This window comes from Lemur catta, chromosome 3 (genome assembly GCF_020740605.2).
Source record: "Lemur catta isolate mLemCat1 chromosome 3, mLemCat1.pri, whole genome shotgun sequence".
In the NCBI taxonomy this organism is placed as follows: Eukaryota; Metazoa; Chordata; class Mammalia; order Primates; family Lemuridae; genus Lemur; species Lemur catta.
Window position 1 is genome coordinate 116407026 of NC_059130.1, and position 20223 is coordinate 116427248.

The 20223-nt window shown below is 49.9% G+C and overlaps 1 protein-coding gene across 7 annotated transcripts in view; it reads right to left on the reverse strand.

The window, feature by feature from the left end:
• Positions 1 to 20223, reverse strand: part of TMEM51 (transmembrane protein 51) — a 50872-nt gene that overhangs the window by 3052 nt on the left and 27597 nt on the right. For 6 of the 7 annotated variants that reach the window (XM_045548672.1, XM_045548670.1, XM_045548669.1 and 3 more), the window contains one exon: positions 1711 to 2244. In XM_045548672.1, coding sequence (XP_045404628.1) covers positions 1711 to 2057 — 347 coding nt within the window. In that variant the 5' untranslated portion in view covers positions 2058 to 2244. Of the gene's footprint in view, positions 1 to 1710; positions 2245 to 2450; positions 4222 to 20223 lie in introns of those variants that run through there. The other variant, XM_045548673.1, reaches the window with a different exon arrangement.

The following is a 20223-nucleotide window of genomic DNA, read 5'->3' on the forward strand; positions in this document are numbered from 1 at the left end:
GGGGATTTATACCATCACCCGCCCTGGTTCTCAGCCGGGCCCTTGGACTCGGACTGAATCACACCACTCACTTCCCTGGGTCTCCAGCTTGTAGACGGCAGATCATGGGGCTCTTCGGTTTCTATAATCCTATGAGCCAATTCCTTATGATAAATCTCCTTTTAAATATATTATCCCACTGGTTCTGTTTCTCTGGAAAACCCTAATAGAGCATGTATTATCTTTTATTATCAGAAAATGAGTTTAATTTTTCCAAAATAAAAACAACTCTCCTCCTGCTGTAAAGATAAGAAATGCTTGTAGAAAATTCAAACAACACAGAAAAATCTAATGAAGAAAACAAAAATACCCCAAATCCTTCCACCCGGGATTACCACTGTTGGCATTCCGGTGTATACCTTTCCAATCCCTCTCTAATCCTGCAGCCACAACATCTGACGTGATTAGAACCTTATTGAAGATGCTATGTTACAACCTCCTTTTGTCAATGTTGTGGATATGGTCCCACATTGACAAGTATATTTCAACAATGGCTGCATAGGACTCCATGGGATGGATAGGTCATAATTTAATTTGATGAATGGATATTTAGGTTGTTTCTAAGTTTTTCCTATTCTAACACTATCTAAAATGATCTGATAAACATATTGGTACAAACTCCTTTGCACTTGTGTGACTGTCTCCCTAGGACAGACTCTTAGGAATAGACTCAATGCACACATCTTCAATCCTACTCCTTATTGTGAAACTCTTCAGAAAAGTTATGTCAGTCACACTCCATCAGCAACCCATCTTTCCTACAACTCTTCAATATCACGAGCTATCTTGGCGAATATGGTAGGCAAAAAAAAAAAAATTTTGTTTGCATTTCATGACTAATGAGGTTGAACATCTATTGGTTGAACAGCTATGAATGGCTCATTCCTAACCTTTGTCCATTTTCCTAATGGTGTGTTTGTTCATCTATTTTTTTTTGAGAAGGGTCTAGCTCTGTTGCCCAGGCTAGAGTGCAGTGGCGTCATCATAGCTCACAGCAACCTCAAACTCCTGGGCTCAAGTGATCCTCCTGCCTCAGCCTCCTGAGTAGCTGGGACTATAGGCATGAGCCACCAGACTCAGCTAATTTTTGTATTTTTTGTAGAGATGGGGGTCTCAGGCTATGTTGCTCCAGCTGCTCTTGAACTCCCGGTCTCAAGTGATCCTCCTGCCTTGGCCTCCCAAAGGGCTAGGATTACAGGTGTGAGCCACCACGCCTGGCCTTCATCTTTCATATTCATTTGGAAAGGCCCTTTTTATAATAAGGATATCGACCTTTATCATATGTTCCCCAATTTATAACGTATGTTTTAAAGTTGTTGGAGGCATTTTTGGTCAACTAGAATACTGCTTTTCAACCTTTTCCAGTCAAAGCCTATGCACAGAGCACACTGGGGTGAACGGCCGAGCATCCAGCATGGAGGCTCTGGCCACCCCAGGCCCTGTTCAGTTTCCTTGGGGGAGTCAAAGTCTTGGTACACCTGGGATCCATTCATACCACATTATCTGGGAAACTCTGGTAGAGAAGTAGAAAGTTATCTGTAAAATGATAAACTGTTTATGGAGGCTTAATGGAAAAAAAAATGGGAAGGTAAAGCTTTGTAGACTAAAACCTTTTCCCTGTGGAAGGGTGTGAGTGTGTGCCGGGGCGGGGAGGGGCCCGTCGGTCCTCACCTGTCCTCCTCCTGGGTGTGCGGCCCGGCCCCTGTGGTCGGCTGCTGGCCGTGCGCCATGTCCTCGCCTCGCCGCTGCTTCCTCTTGTCCCTGATGCTCAGGCAGATGGACAGCAGCAGCAGCATCACTCCGGCGCCCACCAGCACGTAGGCCACCGAGAAGGTCTTGCTCTTCAGAATGCCGCTGCCGACCTCGGTCTTGTTGTTGCCCTGAGCCGTCGGCTTTTCCGCGGCGCTGAACCCGGGTACCAGGTTCCACATGGCCATGATGACGCCCAGGACCAGCATCCCCAGGCCGATGGCGGTCAGCGCGTAGTGCGAGCCGTTGGCCTTCGACTGGGCCATCATGTCAGCGGGAGGCGGGTGAGGCCCAGTCCAGGCAAGGAAAATAAATAAATAAAAGCAGCCGCAGCAACCCCTTCAACGCACTCGACACAATCTCTAGCGCCACACTAGGAACACGGCGGCCGGACTCTCGAGGGACGGTCCCGAGCAAGCATGAGGCATCCTGGGCGGACGGCGGCAGCGGGGAGGTCTGAAAGCAGAAAGAGCAGAAAGAAAAATCAGTTCAGATTTAAGAGGCTCTGGGAGCAGTGGCCCCGCTCTTACAGGAGTTCAGCAGCAGCGGCAGCCCCGGCTCTGGCCCGGCCTCGCCTTTGGTGCATTCCAGATGTCTTGCGTGCGGCTCCTCGTGTGAGCCCGACCCGCCCACCCCCTTCCCCAGAAAAGGAAAAGCCAGACCTTTCCCTGCAGGAGGCCAGAGGGGTCGGAGCTCAGGTCGTTCAAACATTTTGTGGAATTTAATGAAGTGCAGTCACATCTCAGTTCTCACTGGAGACGGCAAGGAGAGTGAGTGACGGGTGAACGAACCACAATGGACAGTAGTGACAGACCTGCCTGGGGACGGGGCATCAGCCAGTGGTATGTCCCACCCAGTCCAAACAGCCCACCGTGGTCTGGTCACCACCCTCCATGGCTCCCCATTTCCTGCAGGAGAAAGCCCAGCCCTTAGACTGATGCTCAGCCTGCCTTCCCCCGGACCCTGCCTCTCCCACTCTATCTCCCCCCGCCCTTCTTCCACACACCCCTGCAGAACTTCTGCAGTTCTCGGACCACCCCAGCTCTGGCGCCCCTTCCAGGTGCTCCCAAAGGGCCCCAACAACTACGGTGGCAAGTGTCTCTCTTCTGTGACCACATTTTCATCATCTCTGAGCCTGGCACATAGCAGGGACTCAACGTTGAAGGAAATGAACAGAGGCCACACGAAGCCACTCAGCAAGACAAGCTGCTCTGCAGCCACATCGAGTTTTCCTTTTCTTGAAGGGGCGGAGCCTGCACATTTTTTGTCTTAGCTCCTGTGCTCAGCTGGACCAAAAGCCTCTTCCCGGGGAAGGAGCTCCTGGGATTCTATAACCACTTGGTTGAGAGTGGGCCAGAGAAGAAAGTCACCTGAAGGGTTTAGGTTAGAAATTTCCAGGGACCAAGGAGGAGGAATAAGCCATGCCCCTTGCTAAACCACTGCCCAATAAGTTATTCCTGTGACAGGAACTTTTGCAAAACAGTTAAGACTTTATAGATGTTTAGATGGGCAAGGTCCTGTTTTCAATTCTGCATTCTTTCCGATCCTTCTAAAAGGACGACTAACCGGGCTGCTTGAAATCTGATGCTGCAAAGATATTTTCTTGTCAAACCCTGCGCTTAATCTGAAACTGGCCACTTTGTTAAAAGATACTCTAAAAATATTTGGGACAACATCCTTTATCAGTTTGAAGTCTGTTCCTTCTTTTTTTCCCACTCAACAAATATTTCTTGTGCATCTAACTACCTGCTAAGCAGCCCGCCAGGCTCTGGGGAGACACCGGTGAGCAAGTTAAGGATTAGTGGGCCTTCCGGGACAGCAGGATAACAATCTATAAAGAGTAATGATAAAGTGGGAAGAGAGTCACAGGAGTTGCAGGATTAGACAGCAGGGTGTCCTAACTTGGGGCTGCAGGGCATTCGAAAGCCTCTGTGGGAGAGAAGTGCACGGGCATAACTGGGCTTGCACCCTGAAATGCACGGCACTGCATGTGCCTGTGCGAGCACACATGTACGTATGCACGCAGGTGTACGGGGCATGCAGTGCACTCACATGTGCATTCATATTTACTTACACATGTGCATACATGTGGTATGCAGGACATGGAATAGGGGTCCCACTACAGATAGCTATGGTAGGATCAGTTGGGAACAGTACCATACCCTGTGTATTTGTGCCCCACATGTCACTCATGGCCAGCCAAGGGAAGGTTGGGGCTTTTGGCAGGCTTAGGAATGCATCAGTTCCCCCAAATGGACCTGAGACAAGGTCAGACTTGGAGGGGAGAGAGGGGCACAGCCAGAGGCTTGTGCTGGAAGCAGGAGCGATGAAAAAAACCACTTCCTGGGCATCTGCTTAGGACAGGCAGGCCTTGTACCTGCGACCCTGAGGGTGTGTTTATCAGACCAGTGATCTGGGCACTGTAACCCGCTCCCTGCCTGCTCTCATTCATCTCAGTTCAAGCTTTGCTGTACACTGCATGTGGGAAAGGCAGGCCCCAGATGAGAGTCACGGGCAGAGATAAAAACTTCTGGATGAATACATTTTTTGGCCTGATAATGACTAAAAACAGGAGATAATACCTGGTGTGGATTACGGTTGTTGGGACAGGCAATTTCATACAATTGCTTTAGATGGCAAATTTGGCATTTATGGATCAAAAGTTTCAAAAATATTTATACCCTTCGGCTCTGTAATTCCAACTTCTAAGAATTATGTATAAAGATATTCATCACGGCTTTATAATAGTGAGAAGCTAGAAACTACTTCAATAGTCAACAATCCAGACCTGGTTAAATAAACTATGATGCACCCACTTACTAAATTATGGTCTCCGACCAGCTAATGATACATGTTAAAGTCAAACAAGGTTAAAACAACAGTATGTTCAGTGTACATTCTAATTTTTTAAAAATTCTCTATACCCAGATGTATACATAGGAAAAAAGTCTGATGATCATATTTATGTTAAAATAAAAAAGAGATAATATATTTTTATATATACACACGTATGTAAAAACCCCAGGGGAGGCCATGTTCCAAACTGATGCCCAGGATGGCTTCTGGGGACGAAGGAGGCTTCGTAAGTGTACCCATTACTCTACTTCTCTGTTTTGAACTTTTACAATCGGAATGTATTACTGTGACGCAGCACAGCGGGGCGAGTAGGAGTGAACTTGGGACCAGGCTGCCTGAGCTCAGATCCTCACTCTGTTCCCGCCCAGCCATGTGACCTTGCGTTACTTAATCGCTCTGTGCCTCAGTTTCCACAACTATAAAAGGGAGACAAAAACTCTCTAGTATCCACCTTATAGGTGAGTTATGGTAAGTAAGCCAGTACGTTTACATAAAGCACCTAGAACAGTATGTCAGCAGCACACAGTAAATTCTTACTGACAAAAAAGTTTGTTATTTAACATTACTTAAAGCCTGTATTCTCAGTGGGATGAAATCACCCACAATGGGGCAAACAGTGATTCTTAGGGATGGGGTGAAAAAAAATCTTAGATATTACAATGGTCTGTGGCCCTGCATGGAGCCACAGAACATAAACAGGGACACAGTGTAGCCTCGGCGTGACAATTTCATGGAGGCAGGGTGTACTTCAAAAAGAATGTCTGTAATGACTCCTTGTGGGGGTGAGATGGGGGAAAAGGGTGAGAAACACTATTTAATGTATCATATTAAGTTTCGAATCACTCAAGTTATATATACTGTGGTGTTTACAGTTATTTTCTCTGTGTGGTGGGATGAATGGTGATTTTGATTTTCTTTTTCTTACTGGGAGAATAAGAATGAGAAAACAGAAATGTCCATGTGCTGCTTTCATAAAGTAAAGATTTTTGTCTTCTGGGTTCATGGCAGGGTTGTGTGTCCAATGGTAGCTGGAACTCGTTCGTCAGACTCTGTTTGGAGACTGTGATCTTGGTGGGCTCATGGGGTCTGTGCAAACCCCGCTCCCTGCAGTGCAGCTGGCCGCGGTGCAGCCTGTTTCTGGCTTGTTGACCCTGGACGGCACCCGCGTTATATTTAGTACGGTGTTCTTTCCCTTTCAAAAATATGGAAAGAAGCTAATTTTGTGCTTAGAGGATTTGGACCACATAGCTTCCAACATGTCCCTAAAACGGAGCAGCCTCAGTGGGCAGCCTGGGCCCAGCTTGGCCAAACTCACCTCTAGACCCCAGAGGTGGGCCCAGCACTGCCCATGTTCGAGGAGGCCCTAAGGGAGAAGTGAGTGATCCTATACCTGGTTTTTCTTAAGGAAAAACTGTTAACTGGCTACAGAGGTACCTACTTGTTGTTATCTGGGGAGACCCAGGGGAGGCCTGAAAGCAACTTTTCATGCTAAAATCTTGACTTAAGGATCTACCTCTGAAAAACCACAGACAGCATCTTTCTAAGCAAGCTGTGAGCATTTCAATTTGAGGTACACATGGGGGAGGCATGTGTTTTCTTTGTATTTTGGGGGGAAAGGGTGGGAGTTGGGGTAGGTATATGTGCAAGCCAAATGGCCCCAAAAGAAGCCAAAATTCTGTATAAAAAAATGTAGCTTGCAGAACGATGACAATATGGCAGCTGACATCTATCAAACTCTTCTATGGGTTTATCTGTCTCAGACAAGTGCTCCAGAGAATACAAGAGAAAACACTCCCATAGCATTTAATGGAGAATGTATAACCTTGAACCAAAACCACAAAAGGACAAGGCAAGGAAGAATGACGACAGGCCAGCCTGACCCACTAGCCCAGAAGCAAACACCCTAAACAAAATATCAGCACATGGAATCCAATAAAGTTTTTTAAAAAGATACTACATCACAGTCAAGGTGACCCTACCCCAAGAATGCAGGGCTGCTTCAACATTAGAAAGTCAAACAGTGTCATGTCCCAGAAGAAAGGATGAACCTCAACGGTGTCACCCAGTAGAATATTACACAGCAGTGCAAACGAGGGAACTGCTGCTCCATGCACCAGTGAGGACGATTCTGACAAACATAATGTTGAACAGAAAAGCAAACAGCAGGAGAACACGCACAGCATGGTTCCATTGAAATGAAGTCCAAAACCATATGTTGCTCTATTTTTGTAGTATTAGGGAGAAATTCAAAGATTATATACTAAAATTCAGGAAAATAGCTATGTCCCAGAGGAATGAGGAATGGTATTGGGGAGGGGAACACTAAGGGGTGCATGGGTGTTTACTTATATTATTCCTTAAAATTCACATATATAGACTCTTTTGATTGGCTGAAATATTTTGTAATTAGAATTTCCAAGGGCCCATCAATGTCTTTTTATTACTCTTAGCATGAAATCCAAACTTCTTTGCCATGACCTTCAAACCCCGCCAGACTGGATTGGGCTCCTGTCTCCCCCTCCCCGCCCCCGACTCACCCACCCTCAGTGGCTTGTGCCGAGCACTTCCTGCCACAAGGCCTTTGTACTTGCTGTTCCTCTTCTTGAAAACACTCTTCCACCTGTCTCTTTTGTTTGGCTACTTCTTTACTACCTCTGTCTCTCCACTCAAATGCCACCTCCCGAGTGAGGAGTTCTCTGGCCACCCTATGTAAAATGCCCTCTTCCTCACATGGTTTCTCTCGAGCCCCCTGCTTAAGTTCCCTATGTCACAGTCTACAATAATCTCATTTTTGTTTTCTTGTCGGCTCCCTGACTGCCCCACTGAAGCATCAACTCTCTGAAAGAAGGTTCTTGTCTGCCTTGCTCACTTCTGTATGCCCCGCCCCCAGCACAGCGTGCCAGGAGCTTAACAGGTACTTAATAAATATTTACAGAATGAACAAATGAATATCTGGCAAGCTTAAAAGTTTAACCAATGTCTCATATCAACGAGGGGAAATTCCGAGTCCGAGGTTGGCACGGAAGGGAGGATTAGTAAGAGCTAACTGTCAGGAATACCCAGGTACCCAAATCTTGTATCTGTATGCAAATGATTTGCTGGCAACATGGGAAAGGGCCCAGAATAAATGTGATTTCCGCTGTGACCTGAGAAGGTGGGTGTATCAATATGCCCTGGTGGGTTTGAGGTTTCAGTGGTTCCTTGGCCTTCCCAGGTAGAAGTGAGCAGGGGAGCCCTGAGCCTCATGCCTCCAGCCTGGGCAGGGGCTGTCTTCACCCGTGGGCACATCCCTGCCCCACCAGAGGCAGCAGGGAGGGGCTGTGCCCGGCGGGGCATAGTCCTAGCCCGGACATTAGAATGTTCCACCTGGCTGAGACCCGAGTAGGGTCATCACTGCTAGTCTCCACTTGTATTGAGTCTCCATGAACTTGAATGTATGAAATAAAATCGAACGATTGAAAGCAGAGCTGCTCTGGCTGAAATGGGGCAAAGGGCCCAAGCACTGATGGCTGAGGTTTCTCTCGCCTATTTCTACAGAACAGTTTAGAGACGGGGGCTCTTAGCTAGACCCTCTGTGGCCACTGGGCTCTGTGCTGCAGCCCTGCAAGGTGCGGTTCCAGAAGCGCCCGGCCCAGTCGGCTTTAGTGGAAGGAGGTCTTGCCAGTCGGAGGCATCTGGCAGTGCGACCAGCCCCCACGACAAAGAGGCTCCTTGACCATTCTCCCTGCACCGACCTTGTCCAGTCAAGCCGCATAATTGGGAAAGGGCTGCCCTGCTCCGTTTGCAAGGAACCAGGCTGTGCTACATTCACACCACAAAGGAAGAATTCAGTGGGGCTCTCTGGGCCAAGTTTCAGCCCACAATCACTTTTGTCACCAAGTTCCAGTCCCATGCAGTGGGGGTGGGAAGAAAGGCTCTGAGCCACTGCTACCGCTGCCCCCGTCCCGCCTGGGAGGGAGTTTCAGGCCACCTCCCCACGGACCAAGGTCAGAGGGTGTCAGGTTCCTGTTTCAACCAAGCGCCAGGGATCTTTCAGAGTGTGCACTCGGGAAAAACAAAAAGCCATGTGCAAATGAGACATGAGAGAGAGGAGGGGGAAGGAGGGCTGATGGGAAAAAGAAGAAAGGACGCTAAGTGATCTGCCAGCACAGTGCCCGTAACGGTAACAGCAGTCCCAGTGGTGGCAGCGGATGCTCAGCTCGAATCAGGCACCTTTCTAAGCTCACCGGATCCTCCTGCTCACCCTTTGAGCAATGACCAGCTGCACCATCTCTGAGTCTCACACGGGGTAAGTGATGTGGCCCAGGGCTCTCAGCTGGTAAGTGGCCGGCAGGGCTCACAGTCGGCTCCAGCCGACTTCGAAGTCCACCCTCTGTGCCTTGCACCACGCTGGCTCCCACAAGGCTGAGTCCCTGGGGGCCGCTCCCTGGGCGAGGCCTACAGGTTCTGCGGAAATGTTTCCTCACAAAAGCACGAGGGCTGACAGGAGAATGTTTCCTTTAAAAAGGCTTTTTTGAAGATTTTGATTCAAACACTTCCTGGGCTCCTACTGGGTGCCAGGGGAAGACGGGTGGTTCTTCCTAATGGCAGGGAAGCCAACATCAGAGAAAGAGCAAATGTGTTTTACGTGTGGACTCTGCAGCTCTTTCCATGCATCACCCTTTAGTAGTTATTAGTTCTATTTTACAGATGAGGACACTTATCTATGAAGAGGTTCAGAGAGGTAAATTAACTTTTCCAAGGTCACACAGCTAGTACAAGGCAGGGGTAAGGTGTGTCTGACTCTAAAAGCCATGCCTTTAAACATCAAGCAGGGCCAGGCGCGGTGGCTCACGCCTGTAATCCTAGCTCTGGGAGGCCGAGGCGGGTGGATCGCTCGAGGTCAGGAGTTCGAGACCAGCCTGAGCAAGAGTGAGACCCCGTCTCTACTAAAAATAGAAAGAAATTATCTGGCCAACTAAAAATATATATACAAAAAAAAAATTAGCCGGGCATGGTGGCTCATGCCTGTAGTCCCAGCTACTTGGGAGGCTGAGGCAGAAGGATCGCTTAAGCCCAGGAGTTTGAGGTTGCTGTGAGCTAGGCTGATGCCACGGCACTCACTCTAGCCCGGGCAAGAAAGTGAAACTCTGTCTCAAAAAAAAAAAAATAAACATCAAGCAGGACTGCTAAAATGGGGCAGGTACCAAGAACCTACAAAAACAGTGACAAATTCAGTCTGAGGAGCGTGGGGAGAGGGAAGACACGCGGGCAGCTCTGCAGGGCCTTGAGGTGTATGTAAATTGCCTATGGGTGAAGTCTGGGGGTAGGAGGAGATCAGGGTGTTCCAGGGGGTGGGTTCAGCCTGAGGAATCCCAGAGATGGGAAAGTGGGCATCTTCCAGAACATACCGTGGCTTGCAGAGAAAAGAGGCAGCTTCCCTCCCCTGCTCCAAATGCAAGATGTTGGTGAGTTTTGCGAGACCCGACACCACGAGGGTCCTTGTTAATCCATTTAAGTGTCGGTGAAATTAAGGAAGACAAGTTGATTGTGAAGACTCCAGGGGCCGTAACAGAAGGAGCAAGTTAATAAACCACACATCTTTTCTCGAGGAGCTCGAGACATAGTGTCTTTCTCTAAGCAGGTGGCTGGCGTGCGGCCTTATTTAGAAGGCTGGCACCGGGGACCCAGTCACATCCGCTATTTCTTGGGAAATGTGACATCTCTGTGCCTTTCTCTGCCAGGACAGCACTTGGGGACACAGAGCAGCAGCCAGATTCCTGTCACCATCAGCCCAACGTGAGTCTGACACCTGGAACCTTCTCCAGGCCCTGGCCCTTGTGTCTCTGGGGATGAACCCCCAGCCCCACCCAGCCAACCCCTGGCAAACAAGGCTGAGCACAGGCGCTGACCCCCACTGGCCCTGGGCCCCCAGCACACAGTGAGGGCACACACTAGGTGCTTCACACAATTTAGCTCATTTATTCCACCCAACAATCATATAAGGGAGGTACTGTTATCCCTACCTTTGTAGATTTTATCAAGGATACACTGGGGCACAGAGAGGTTGAGAAGCTTGCCCAAAGTCTCAGCTTAGAAAGTGGTGGCCCTGTCCACAAAGCCTCCTTGTTTAGGCTGTCCCCACCCACAGGGCAGCAGAAAGCCAGCCTTCCAGCCAACCTCGAGTAACCAAACCCAAGCAGAGCAGAATTCCCGTCACTACGAGCTGGGCAGATGACTTCTGAAGCTCAGCCCTGGGGTCTGGACGGTGGGAGGAGAGGGGAGAGGCTGCGCCTGCCCGGATCGCTGCTTCTGGTCAGTGTCCCCGGCTGCCCGCCAGGCTCCTGGGAACCCAGCCGCCATCTGGACACAGCATTTGTCCTTGCGCGGCAGGCAGTTTTGGACACCGGCTGGATTCATTTGGTTTCCCCTCCCCAAGGGGCATATTGTGGCAAGAAAGAGAGAAGGGCAGCGATGAGAACTTATCAAATCAGGGACTGAGAGGTCGCCACGCCTGCCCATGCAGTGGGACTGCGAGCGTGAGCTCCCCACCAGGGGCCGGGTCTGTATCTGAGCTCTGTTACTTAAAAATTATCCAGACAAGACAATTCTCACCTCTCCCAGGCTCAGTTCTCTCATCTGTAAAAAGGGAATTAGGCTGGGATCTGCTTCACTGGGTGTTATAAGTTATGAGCTCAGGGTTTTGAGTTAAGGATATTTATTCATTTGTTCAATCAAGTACTAATTGAGCACCTACCATGGACCAAGTGCTGCTCTAAGTGCTGGGGACAGAGAACCATCGAAACAGACAGCCAGGCGCGGTGGCTCACACCTGTAATCCTAGCACTCTGGGAGGCCGAGGCGGGTGGATCGCTCGAGGTCAGGAGTTCAAGACCAGCCTGAGCAAGAGCGAGACCCCGTCTCTACTAAAAATAGAAAGAAATTATCTGGCCAACTAAAAATATATATAGAAAAAATTAGCCGGGCATGGTGGTGCATGCCTGTAGTCCCAGCTACTCGGGAGACTGAGGCAATAGGATCGCTTAAGCCCAGGAGTTTGAGGTTGCTGTAAGCTAGGCTGACGCCTCGGCACTCACTCTAGCCCGGGCAACAAAGCGAGACTCTGTCTCAAAAAAAAAAAGAAAGAAACAGACAGAGACACAGAGCTCACAGCCAACCCACCTGTCAGAGTAAATTCTGTGGAAGGGCAGAAAGTGATATGCACTAGAAGGAGACAGTGAAGCTGGGGGCAGTGACCTGGAAGATGGTGGTCGGGAACACAGTCACCAAGAAAGTGATACTTGAGCAAAGATTTGAAGGACATGAGGGAGGGAGTTGTATGGATGCTGGGGAAGAACATTCCAGGCAGAAGGAACCGCAGGACAAAGGCCCCGAGGTAGGAGCCTGCTTGGCAGTTTCCAGGGCCCACAAAGCTGAACGATCAGTGAGTTAATACACTGAGGGCCTTGCCCTGTGCCTGGCAGAGCGTGCCAATCCCTGACTCAGGCCTGCGGAGGCCGGTGAGCACCCATCCGTCTTTCCAGAGGCCCAGGAGGGCCCGGGGTCCGGCTCAGGGCGCCTTGCCACGCGCTGCCCTGTGTTTCTGGGAGTTCGGGAACAGGCATGAGGTAGACTGAGTCACGGTCCTCAAAGATCTCCAGGTCCTAATCCCTGGACCTTGCGACTGTTACCTTATATGGCAAAAGTGCCTTTTCTGATGTAACTAAGTTAAGGATCTTGAGATAGGGAGAGCACCCCACCCCGATTATCCAGGTGGGTCGAATTTAATTACAAGTGTCCTTAGTAAGAGGGAAGCAAAGAGGTCACAGGAGGGAATACGAGCAGTACTCATGGAAGAGGTTGGAGGGATGTGAGGAAGTGGTCACAGCCAAGTGATGCACCCCGAAGCCAGAGACCCCAGGAGGGACCAGCCCTGCCGACACCTTGATGTCAGCCCATAAAACTGATTTTGGACTTCTGACCTCCAGAACTGTGAGAGAACAAATCTGTGTTGTTTTCAGCCACCAAGTTTGGGCATTTGTTACAGCAGGCCCGGGAAACTCACGCGGGCAACACTCCTGTTCACACCTGGATACGGCACCTGCCAGTACACAGACCGCGTACCCGGGAGTCGGTGTGATTGCGCCTGGCTCCCGAATCCTGATCAAACCAATCTCCTGGTGATTTTGCACCCGTTCCTCTCGTGGTCAGGCTTGGCAATCTGGCCTTCCTCTACCAGGTTTGCATTTTAACCAAGGATTCTGCAAATGAGCCAAGTCTGCGCTTGTTCTAACTTTGCTGGGACAAAACAACTGTGATCAAGACATTCTTGTGCTTGGATCAGCAGGCTCTGTACCTTCCTGGGGGCTCAGGACTACAGTTCCAAAGTCCTGATGGCAGAACAGGCTGAAGTTTATTTAGGAGGGCTTTTTAACCAAAAGTAGAGGTACACAGGGGAGGCAGACAGCCCCACAGAAGCAAGCCCTCTCTGCTCCCAGACTTTTATTAGACCGGCCTGATGCTGGAGATTAGGACACGGTTTGAGAAAGTTTGTCCTGCCCATATCTGGGCATTTTCTTTTTTAGCCACAGAAACGCTGTCTCCATAGATGTGGTTCCCAAACCTGCCAAGAGCTCTTTTGGGTACCGAGCTGGCCGCCCAGCCCCCTCTTCTCAGCCCCTTCTCTCCTCCCTCTCTGCTTCACTTTGGACCTGAGTTTTATACTTGAAGCATATTAGCCAGAGCCCCTGCTCTCCTTCCTGCCTCTGATTTTTAGGAAGTCACTTGTCACACTTGATTCTTTTTCCCACGGTTACACTTTGGAATTGTAGCAACAATTCTCCTAAGTGTTTATCAAGTGCCAGACACTGTGCTGGGTGCTTTATATGCATTTATTATTATTTCTTATTATTACTATTAATTGTATTTGTTCTATTTCATTTTAGTTTTTATTAATAAAAACTTTTATACTCATTCATTATATATTTGATTTCATTTATTATTATGTCTTTAATATAATCATATTCTAATTTATTAGGTATTATTTATTACCATATTTAAATGTCCCAAGAACTCTATGACAAAGTTTCTAAAATAATCCCCATTTCACAGATGGGAAGCTTTAAGTTCAGAGAAGTTAAGCAACTTGCTCAGAGTCACACAGTGAACGGCACAGCAAAGATCGAAACAGACATGTCTGACCCCAGAGTCAGCACACACCGCCGCCCAGGGCCTCCCAGTCATCGCACTGGGCCCCTTCCTGGGTCGATTTCACTCTCTGTGGCCAGGAGGTAAAATTCCTTGTTTTCCTGAGTGTCATTTTCCCTTCATAAAAACCAGCTTCCCCCGTGTGAGTCACGCATTCCCCTGCAACCCTGATACTCATCTGGATGTGTTTTAAGTAACTGATGCTGGGATGTTTAATCATAAAACTGGAATTTGGTTTAAAGCAGGGCAGCCTGCAGGAGAGGGAGGCCGAGACGAAGAGCTGTATTAGTTTGCTGGGGCTGCCGGGGTGGCTTAAACAACAGAAATTTATTTCTTCCTAATGCTCTAAGCTGGAAGTCCAAGATCAAGGTGTTGGCAGGGCTGGTTTCTCCTTGGCCGCCTTCTCCCTGTGTCCTCACGTGGTCGTCCCTCTGCGTGTGTCTGTGTCCTAATCTCTCTTCTTATAAGGACACCAGTCATGTTGGATGAGGGCCCACCCACAGGACTTTATTTCACCCTAATCACCTATTTAAAGGCCCTATCTCCAAATGCAGGGTGCCCTGCTGAGGTACTAGGGGTAAGACTTCAGCATACGAATTTTAGGGGGACACACCGAGCCCTGAATACAGCCCAGGCTTGCTCTGCTCTTTCACACTGGGCAATAAAACAAGAACCGCCCTTGACTGACAGCTTACACCTGGCAAGGTGTTGCCAATGCTGTTCACACCCCCTGCGCCCCCCAGCAGCTCTGGGAGGCAAGCACTGCTGTCCCCCCCTACAGAGACGTCGAGGCTCCTCAGCACACAGGTTGGAACTACATCCCACCTCTGACCAGCAGCAGTTAAAATGTAACATTGACCTCATGTGGCCGAGGTGCGAATGTGTCCTCCGTGTGATGTGTACGGTGCTGCCAGGACATGGACGGCTATTAGACTCCCCCAGCCTGGGGCTGGCCCACCCTCATGACCACCCACGCCCCCAGGTTTTAGAGTGTCTGGGAACTAAAAAAGGCTCATTTGGCCTTCCTTGCAGCCAGCGTGTCACACTGAAGTGACCTCACTGCCTGTCGATAAGCCCTGGAAAAGCTCCTGGGCTGGGAACGACTTCACAGGGGCTCCCGGGGCAGCCTGGCTGCCGTTCCTCTCTGTCATTCTCACCTGTAAACACCCGTCACGTCCAGTGCCAGAAACGGTGCTGACCTCCTCGGGGATGCACCAGAGACACCTGGCTGAGGTGAGATGTCACCTGAGGGCACGGCTCACCTGCGAGCACAGTGAATCTGCCGACTTTCTCCCCTGCTCCCTGTGAGGGGAAGAGAGGAAGAAAGAAGGTGGTGCTGGCCCACGAGCCGGGTGCTCTCATTTGCTCAGAGGGCGGTTTTATTGTGCCTGTTCGTGGTTCCCAATACCCACTTCCCCTTCCGCTGCAGCAAATAAATGGATGCTTAACTGTCCATGCTTTCCCTGAATAAAGTCAGCGTTACCCAGCCTCTTAGGCAACTAGCTGGCTCTTCCACATGACTAAGTTCTGGCCAATGGGATATAAACAGAAGTGTATGGCAGGGGCACATTTAGGAAGGGTTCTTAAGTGAAAGGGACACATTTCTCCCCCATTCTTTCTTCCTATTGGTTGTAGTGCAGATGTGACGGCTGGAGCTTACGCAGCCATGCTGGAGCATGAGGTAGAGGATGGCAGAACAACAAGATAGAAGGGACCTGGGTCCCTGATGATCAGAGCTGCCCTTCCAGGCCTGGACTGCGGAGCTCTGCTTACATGAGAGACAAATGAAGGTTTATCTCATTGAATTTACTTTTTTTTCTTGTCACCTGTAGTTAAGCCTGCCCAAGCCTGGCAAATAGCAACATGAGACTGTCATTATTTATGAGACTAACAGCTATGCCAAGGATAGTGCTAAGAGCTCTACCTATGTGAGTTTATTTAATCATTACAAGAACCCCAAGAGCCAGATAGTACTGTCATATTTCACAGATGAGGAAACTGAGGTCTTGCTCAAAGCCACACAGGTCTCTCCGATGCCACCCATCTTGCCACTAAGAAAAGATAACCAGCAGAGGGTGTGGTGGGCAGATTCTTGAGGTGGCCCCTTGACCCCTGCCCCCTGGCGTCTATGCCCCTGAGTGGTCTCCTCCCTCAGTGTGGGCAGGACCTGTGGCTGGCCTCTGGCCAATAAGAGGCAGCAACGGTGATGGGGCGAAGGTGATGACGCGTGTGAGGTTGTGTCACATAAGAGACAATCTACTGCTTGCTGATGTTGAGACAGCAAGTGGCCATCTGGGGAGCTATCCACTGAGGCAGCCTGCCCCTGACAGCCAGCGAGACAGCTGTCCGGAACTGCAAGGAAATGAATTCTGCCAGCAGCCACATGAGCTTGGAGGTGGACCCAGCCTTCAGATGCAAACCCAACCTGGGCCCACATCCACTCTGACTGCAGCTTGCAGAGGACTCGGCTAAGCCAGGCCCGGACTCCTGACCCCCCCAAACTGTGAAATAATCAGTGTGAGTCAGGTGAAGCTGCTAAGTCTGTGGTAACTGGTTACGCTGCAGTAGATACAGAGGGAACCTTATGAAGAAGGGAAGAGCTTGCTCTCTGTGGGCGATGGGCGGTTTAGGGGACACCAACAGAGAGCCGGGGCAAGGACTGAGGGGGGAGGTCTGCAAGTCGGGCTGAGGCTCAGGGCTGTGGGAGCAAAGGCAGGCGGTGGGCTGTGTGCGGATACCACAGGGAAAGGCACATAATGTCAAAGCTGGAGGGCCCTGGTGACAGAGGCACACGGAGATCAGGGAAGGGAGAGTCTACGGCAGTTAAAAGCAAGGACTCCAGTGTGTACGTAGGCTTCTCTGCTCAGCTAGCTGCTCCTTATGCCCCTTACAGCCTCAGTTTCCTCATCTGTAAAATGGCAACAATGATTCCACCCTGATGTGAGAATACACAGAGAAAGTGCCCGTATGTGGAGCACTCGTCAAGATGCAATCTTTGCGGGAATGAGCGGTGAGAGATTCAGGACGGGGCTTTTGGAGACAGCCTGAACCAGAAGTGGGAGGAAGAGGACGGCCTGGGGATAGAAGCCGCGGAGCCCAGACCGCGCAGGGTCCGGAGGTAACAGGAGTCAAATAAGAGGGGTGCTGGTCAGCCTCGAGCACCGCCGAGAAGCTCAGAAGGTGCTTATTTTACCTGCCCAACAGCCACCCACCCTGTCAGGAACAGCACCTCACTCTCCTTGGCCAGGGCCCTTCCGATTCTCAGTCCATGTGGTTGACTCTGACTCTGGCCCCAGGGGTGGGCGCGTGCCCCTGGCCTGGCCAGTCAGGGCATCCCACCATCCTGGGCACAGTGAGGATTCAAGGATGGCCATGTGACCCACGCTGGGTCACATTTCAACACTTTCCCTGGAATTGCTGAGAAAGAGACGCTCGCCTTTGTACGTGCAGCTGGGAATGGCAGGCAGAGAAAGGCTTGCCTGGGAACGAATGAGCACCGCAAAAGGCAGAGCCCAAAGGCAGAGGGTGGTGAGTCCTGGAGATGCTGTTTGCGAACTTGGATCCTGCTATGTCTGAAGACCGACCCCTGGGAAGTTCAGTGATAAGATCTCATTCTTTACGTTGGGTTTTCCGTCCCCTGCAATCGTACGAGTCCTAGAATGCCAGGACAGGAAACTGAATTCTAGTCAAAACACATCTTTAGAAATCTGCACAACACTCCAGAGGCCAATTGGATGAATTAATAAGTGATTTAAAATTACACTGTCATTGTTTTTTAATGCACATACTTGTTTATACATCTCACACATCCCTTTAAAAGAAGAAATAGGGTAAATACATTTTTTGAAATGGTATGTAGGAGTGGATGGCCATTCTGGTCACCGGCCTGGAAGCACTTAATTTAATCAAATTAAGTCTTCACATAGCCCATCACAGCGGTGTGCTGGAAACTGGCTCTCTCTCCCCTTCTCTTTGTCTGACATAGACATACCCACACACACACAGTCCTGATTTGTAGTGACTGCCGCTGCCAATTTCTGGTGTAAATGCTCCCACCACAACACTATCAAGCTACCAACATGACATCACTGAACGCAGAGTGGGGAGGAGATGTGCACAGCTGGCTGTTGCAAAACGGTACGAGCGAGTCTGACGCAGCAGTGCGATTCTACCCGGGTTCACATCCTGAGCAGGGGGCGTGTGTGCGGCTCTCCCCTGCAGCACGCCTGTGTGGCGGGGGCTGGAGGCAGTCGGGTGTCTGTGGGGGTGGGGGCTGGGAGATGAGGTGGACGTGCACCAGGGAGTGCCACGCATGCATCAGATGCTGCAAATGAGATTCACACACAGCAGTGTGCGAGGGATTAAAAACTCAGGGCTGAGGACTGCCTTCATCTTTTAAGAGAAGGGAGGGAAGCTTTTGTCTTTAAGCCACCATGTTTCAGGTCTCTGAGGATCTACATGTAATTGATACTCTCAATACATCTCAGAAAAAGAAGTTCAGCCAGGACTGCTTAGCCTTTCTTCCTGCAAGCCGCATCTCCTGGGAGTCCCCTGGGGCGATGCCGAGGCTGGTCCGTGGGGCCTCAGACCAGGGCTGTGCACTCAGGCTCCCAGCGTTTGGAATCCGGCTCTGTACCTAGTAGCTGTGCGACCCTGGGCAAGCTCTTCCCTGAGTCTCAGAACGGCGGTGGATGTGAAGACCAACTGACGTGTGACGTGTCAAGCGCCAATGTGGGGTAAGCGCAGGACCCAAGGAAGAGCTGATGAGTCAGAGAAGGGGCTAGAACATTCCAGATAATGAGGGCAAAACCGGTTCCTTTGAGGTATCCTAAAGAAGATGAAGCAGGTGGGCACTCGTGGGAACAAATTTTGGGGACAAGAGAGTCCCAATAAACATAGGTTCAGAAAAATAAATGATTTGGGTGAAAAAAAGGAAGGAAAAGAATGAGAAGTCAGGATGAGACAGAACACAGTACTCTCCGTGGACATTAGAAAGATGCACAAAACCACGGCAAACAAGATGCACATTGAACATAGCAGGGTGGGTGCCCCTGGAGAGGAAACGAAAAGGGAATAAAATAATAATGACAATAATACAAGAGAGTGGCCCTGCACAAGCCACTGACGGTGACACGGCACAAACTGAGAGCTGGATCAACTCTCTGAGCTGGGGCCCAGCAACTGCCCAGCCCCACTAGGAAATGTTGGTCCCCTGTTCCACAGCAACCCAGCCAGAGCAGCCTCAGACGCCCCCCCCCCACTGTGGCCACTGTAACCTCAAGGGGGATGTGGCAGGAACAGACTAGGGGACAGGTAGTGGGGCTGCTGAGCACCACTGGGTGACCCGACAACCATCATGCCCAGATTGCTGTCGGATGGCGCGTGGGAAGGAATCAGCCTTACACGAGAGCTGCACGTCCAGTCCAGCAGCCACCAGCCACGGTGGCTCTTGAGCACTTGAAATGTGGCAAGTCTGCACTGGGATGTGACGTAAAAGTGTAAAACACACACACACCAGATCTCCAAGATTAAGTAGGACAAGAAGAATATCTCACTAACATTTTTATATTAATTACATGTTGAAATGACATATTTTGGATATACTGAGTTAAAATATATATATATTATTAAAATTAACTTTGCCTATTTCTTTGTCTTTTTTTTTTTTTAATATGGTTACAGGGAAATTTAAAATTATACACGGGGCTCAAATTCTATTCTGTTGGAAAGTGCTGCCGTTGTGAGCTCCTAAGGGTGTGCATTTTTGTTCACTGCTCTCTGTAGTCCTAGAACTAGCCTGGCACACACAGGAGGCACTTAATGTTTGTTGAATGAATGAATAACATGACATAGTGGAACAGTGGAATTTGTTGAGTGAATGAATAGTGGATACAGTGGTAGAGTGGAAAATGCATGGATTTTGGAGTCTACGGGATATGGGTTTAATTCTATACGTCCCTGGCAATGCACTTGACCTCGTCTGCAAAAGGCAAATGCTGCCCACTTCCCAGGCTACTTCTGAGGGCCCAGGTCTGACACGGGACAGGCACCTTGAGCTGCTGTCACCATTTGCTGTGGGAAACCAGGGGAGGCAGGGAAGCCAGTGGAGTCCGCCAAGGGGCTGTCGCTATTCTGGTGTATGACTGATGACCCCAAGGTGAGCGCCAGCCTGTGACCTTGAGCAGCTACTAAGAGGTTTATTATCCCCAAACAGAAGGGCGCATTTCAATCCTGTCTCAGTGGGGAAACTGGCCGGAACTGTAGCCACAAAGACGGACAGGAGCAGCTTGGAGAGGGAGGCTTTGAGCCACCTGGCACCCAGTGTGACTGAGGACCAGGGGCTATACCTCCATGGGCACCTGTATGGCCCTAATTATATACAGGAATCCCCAG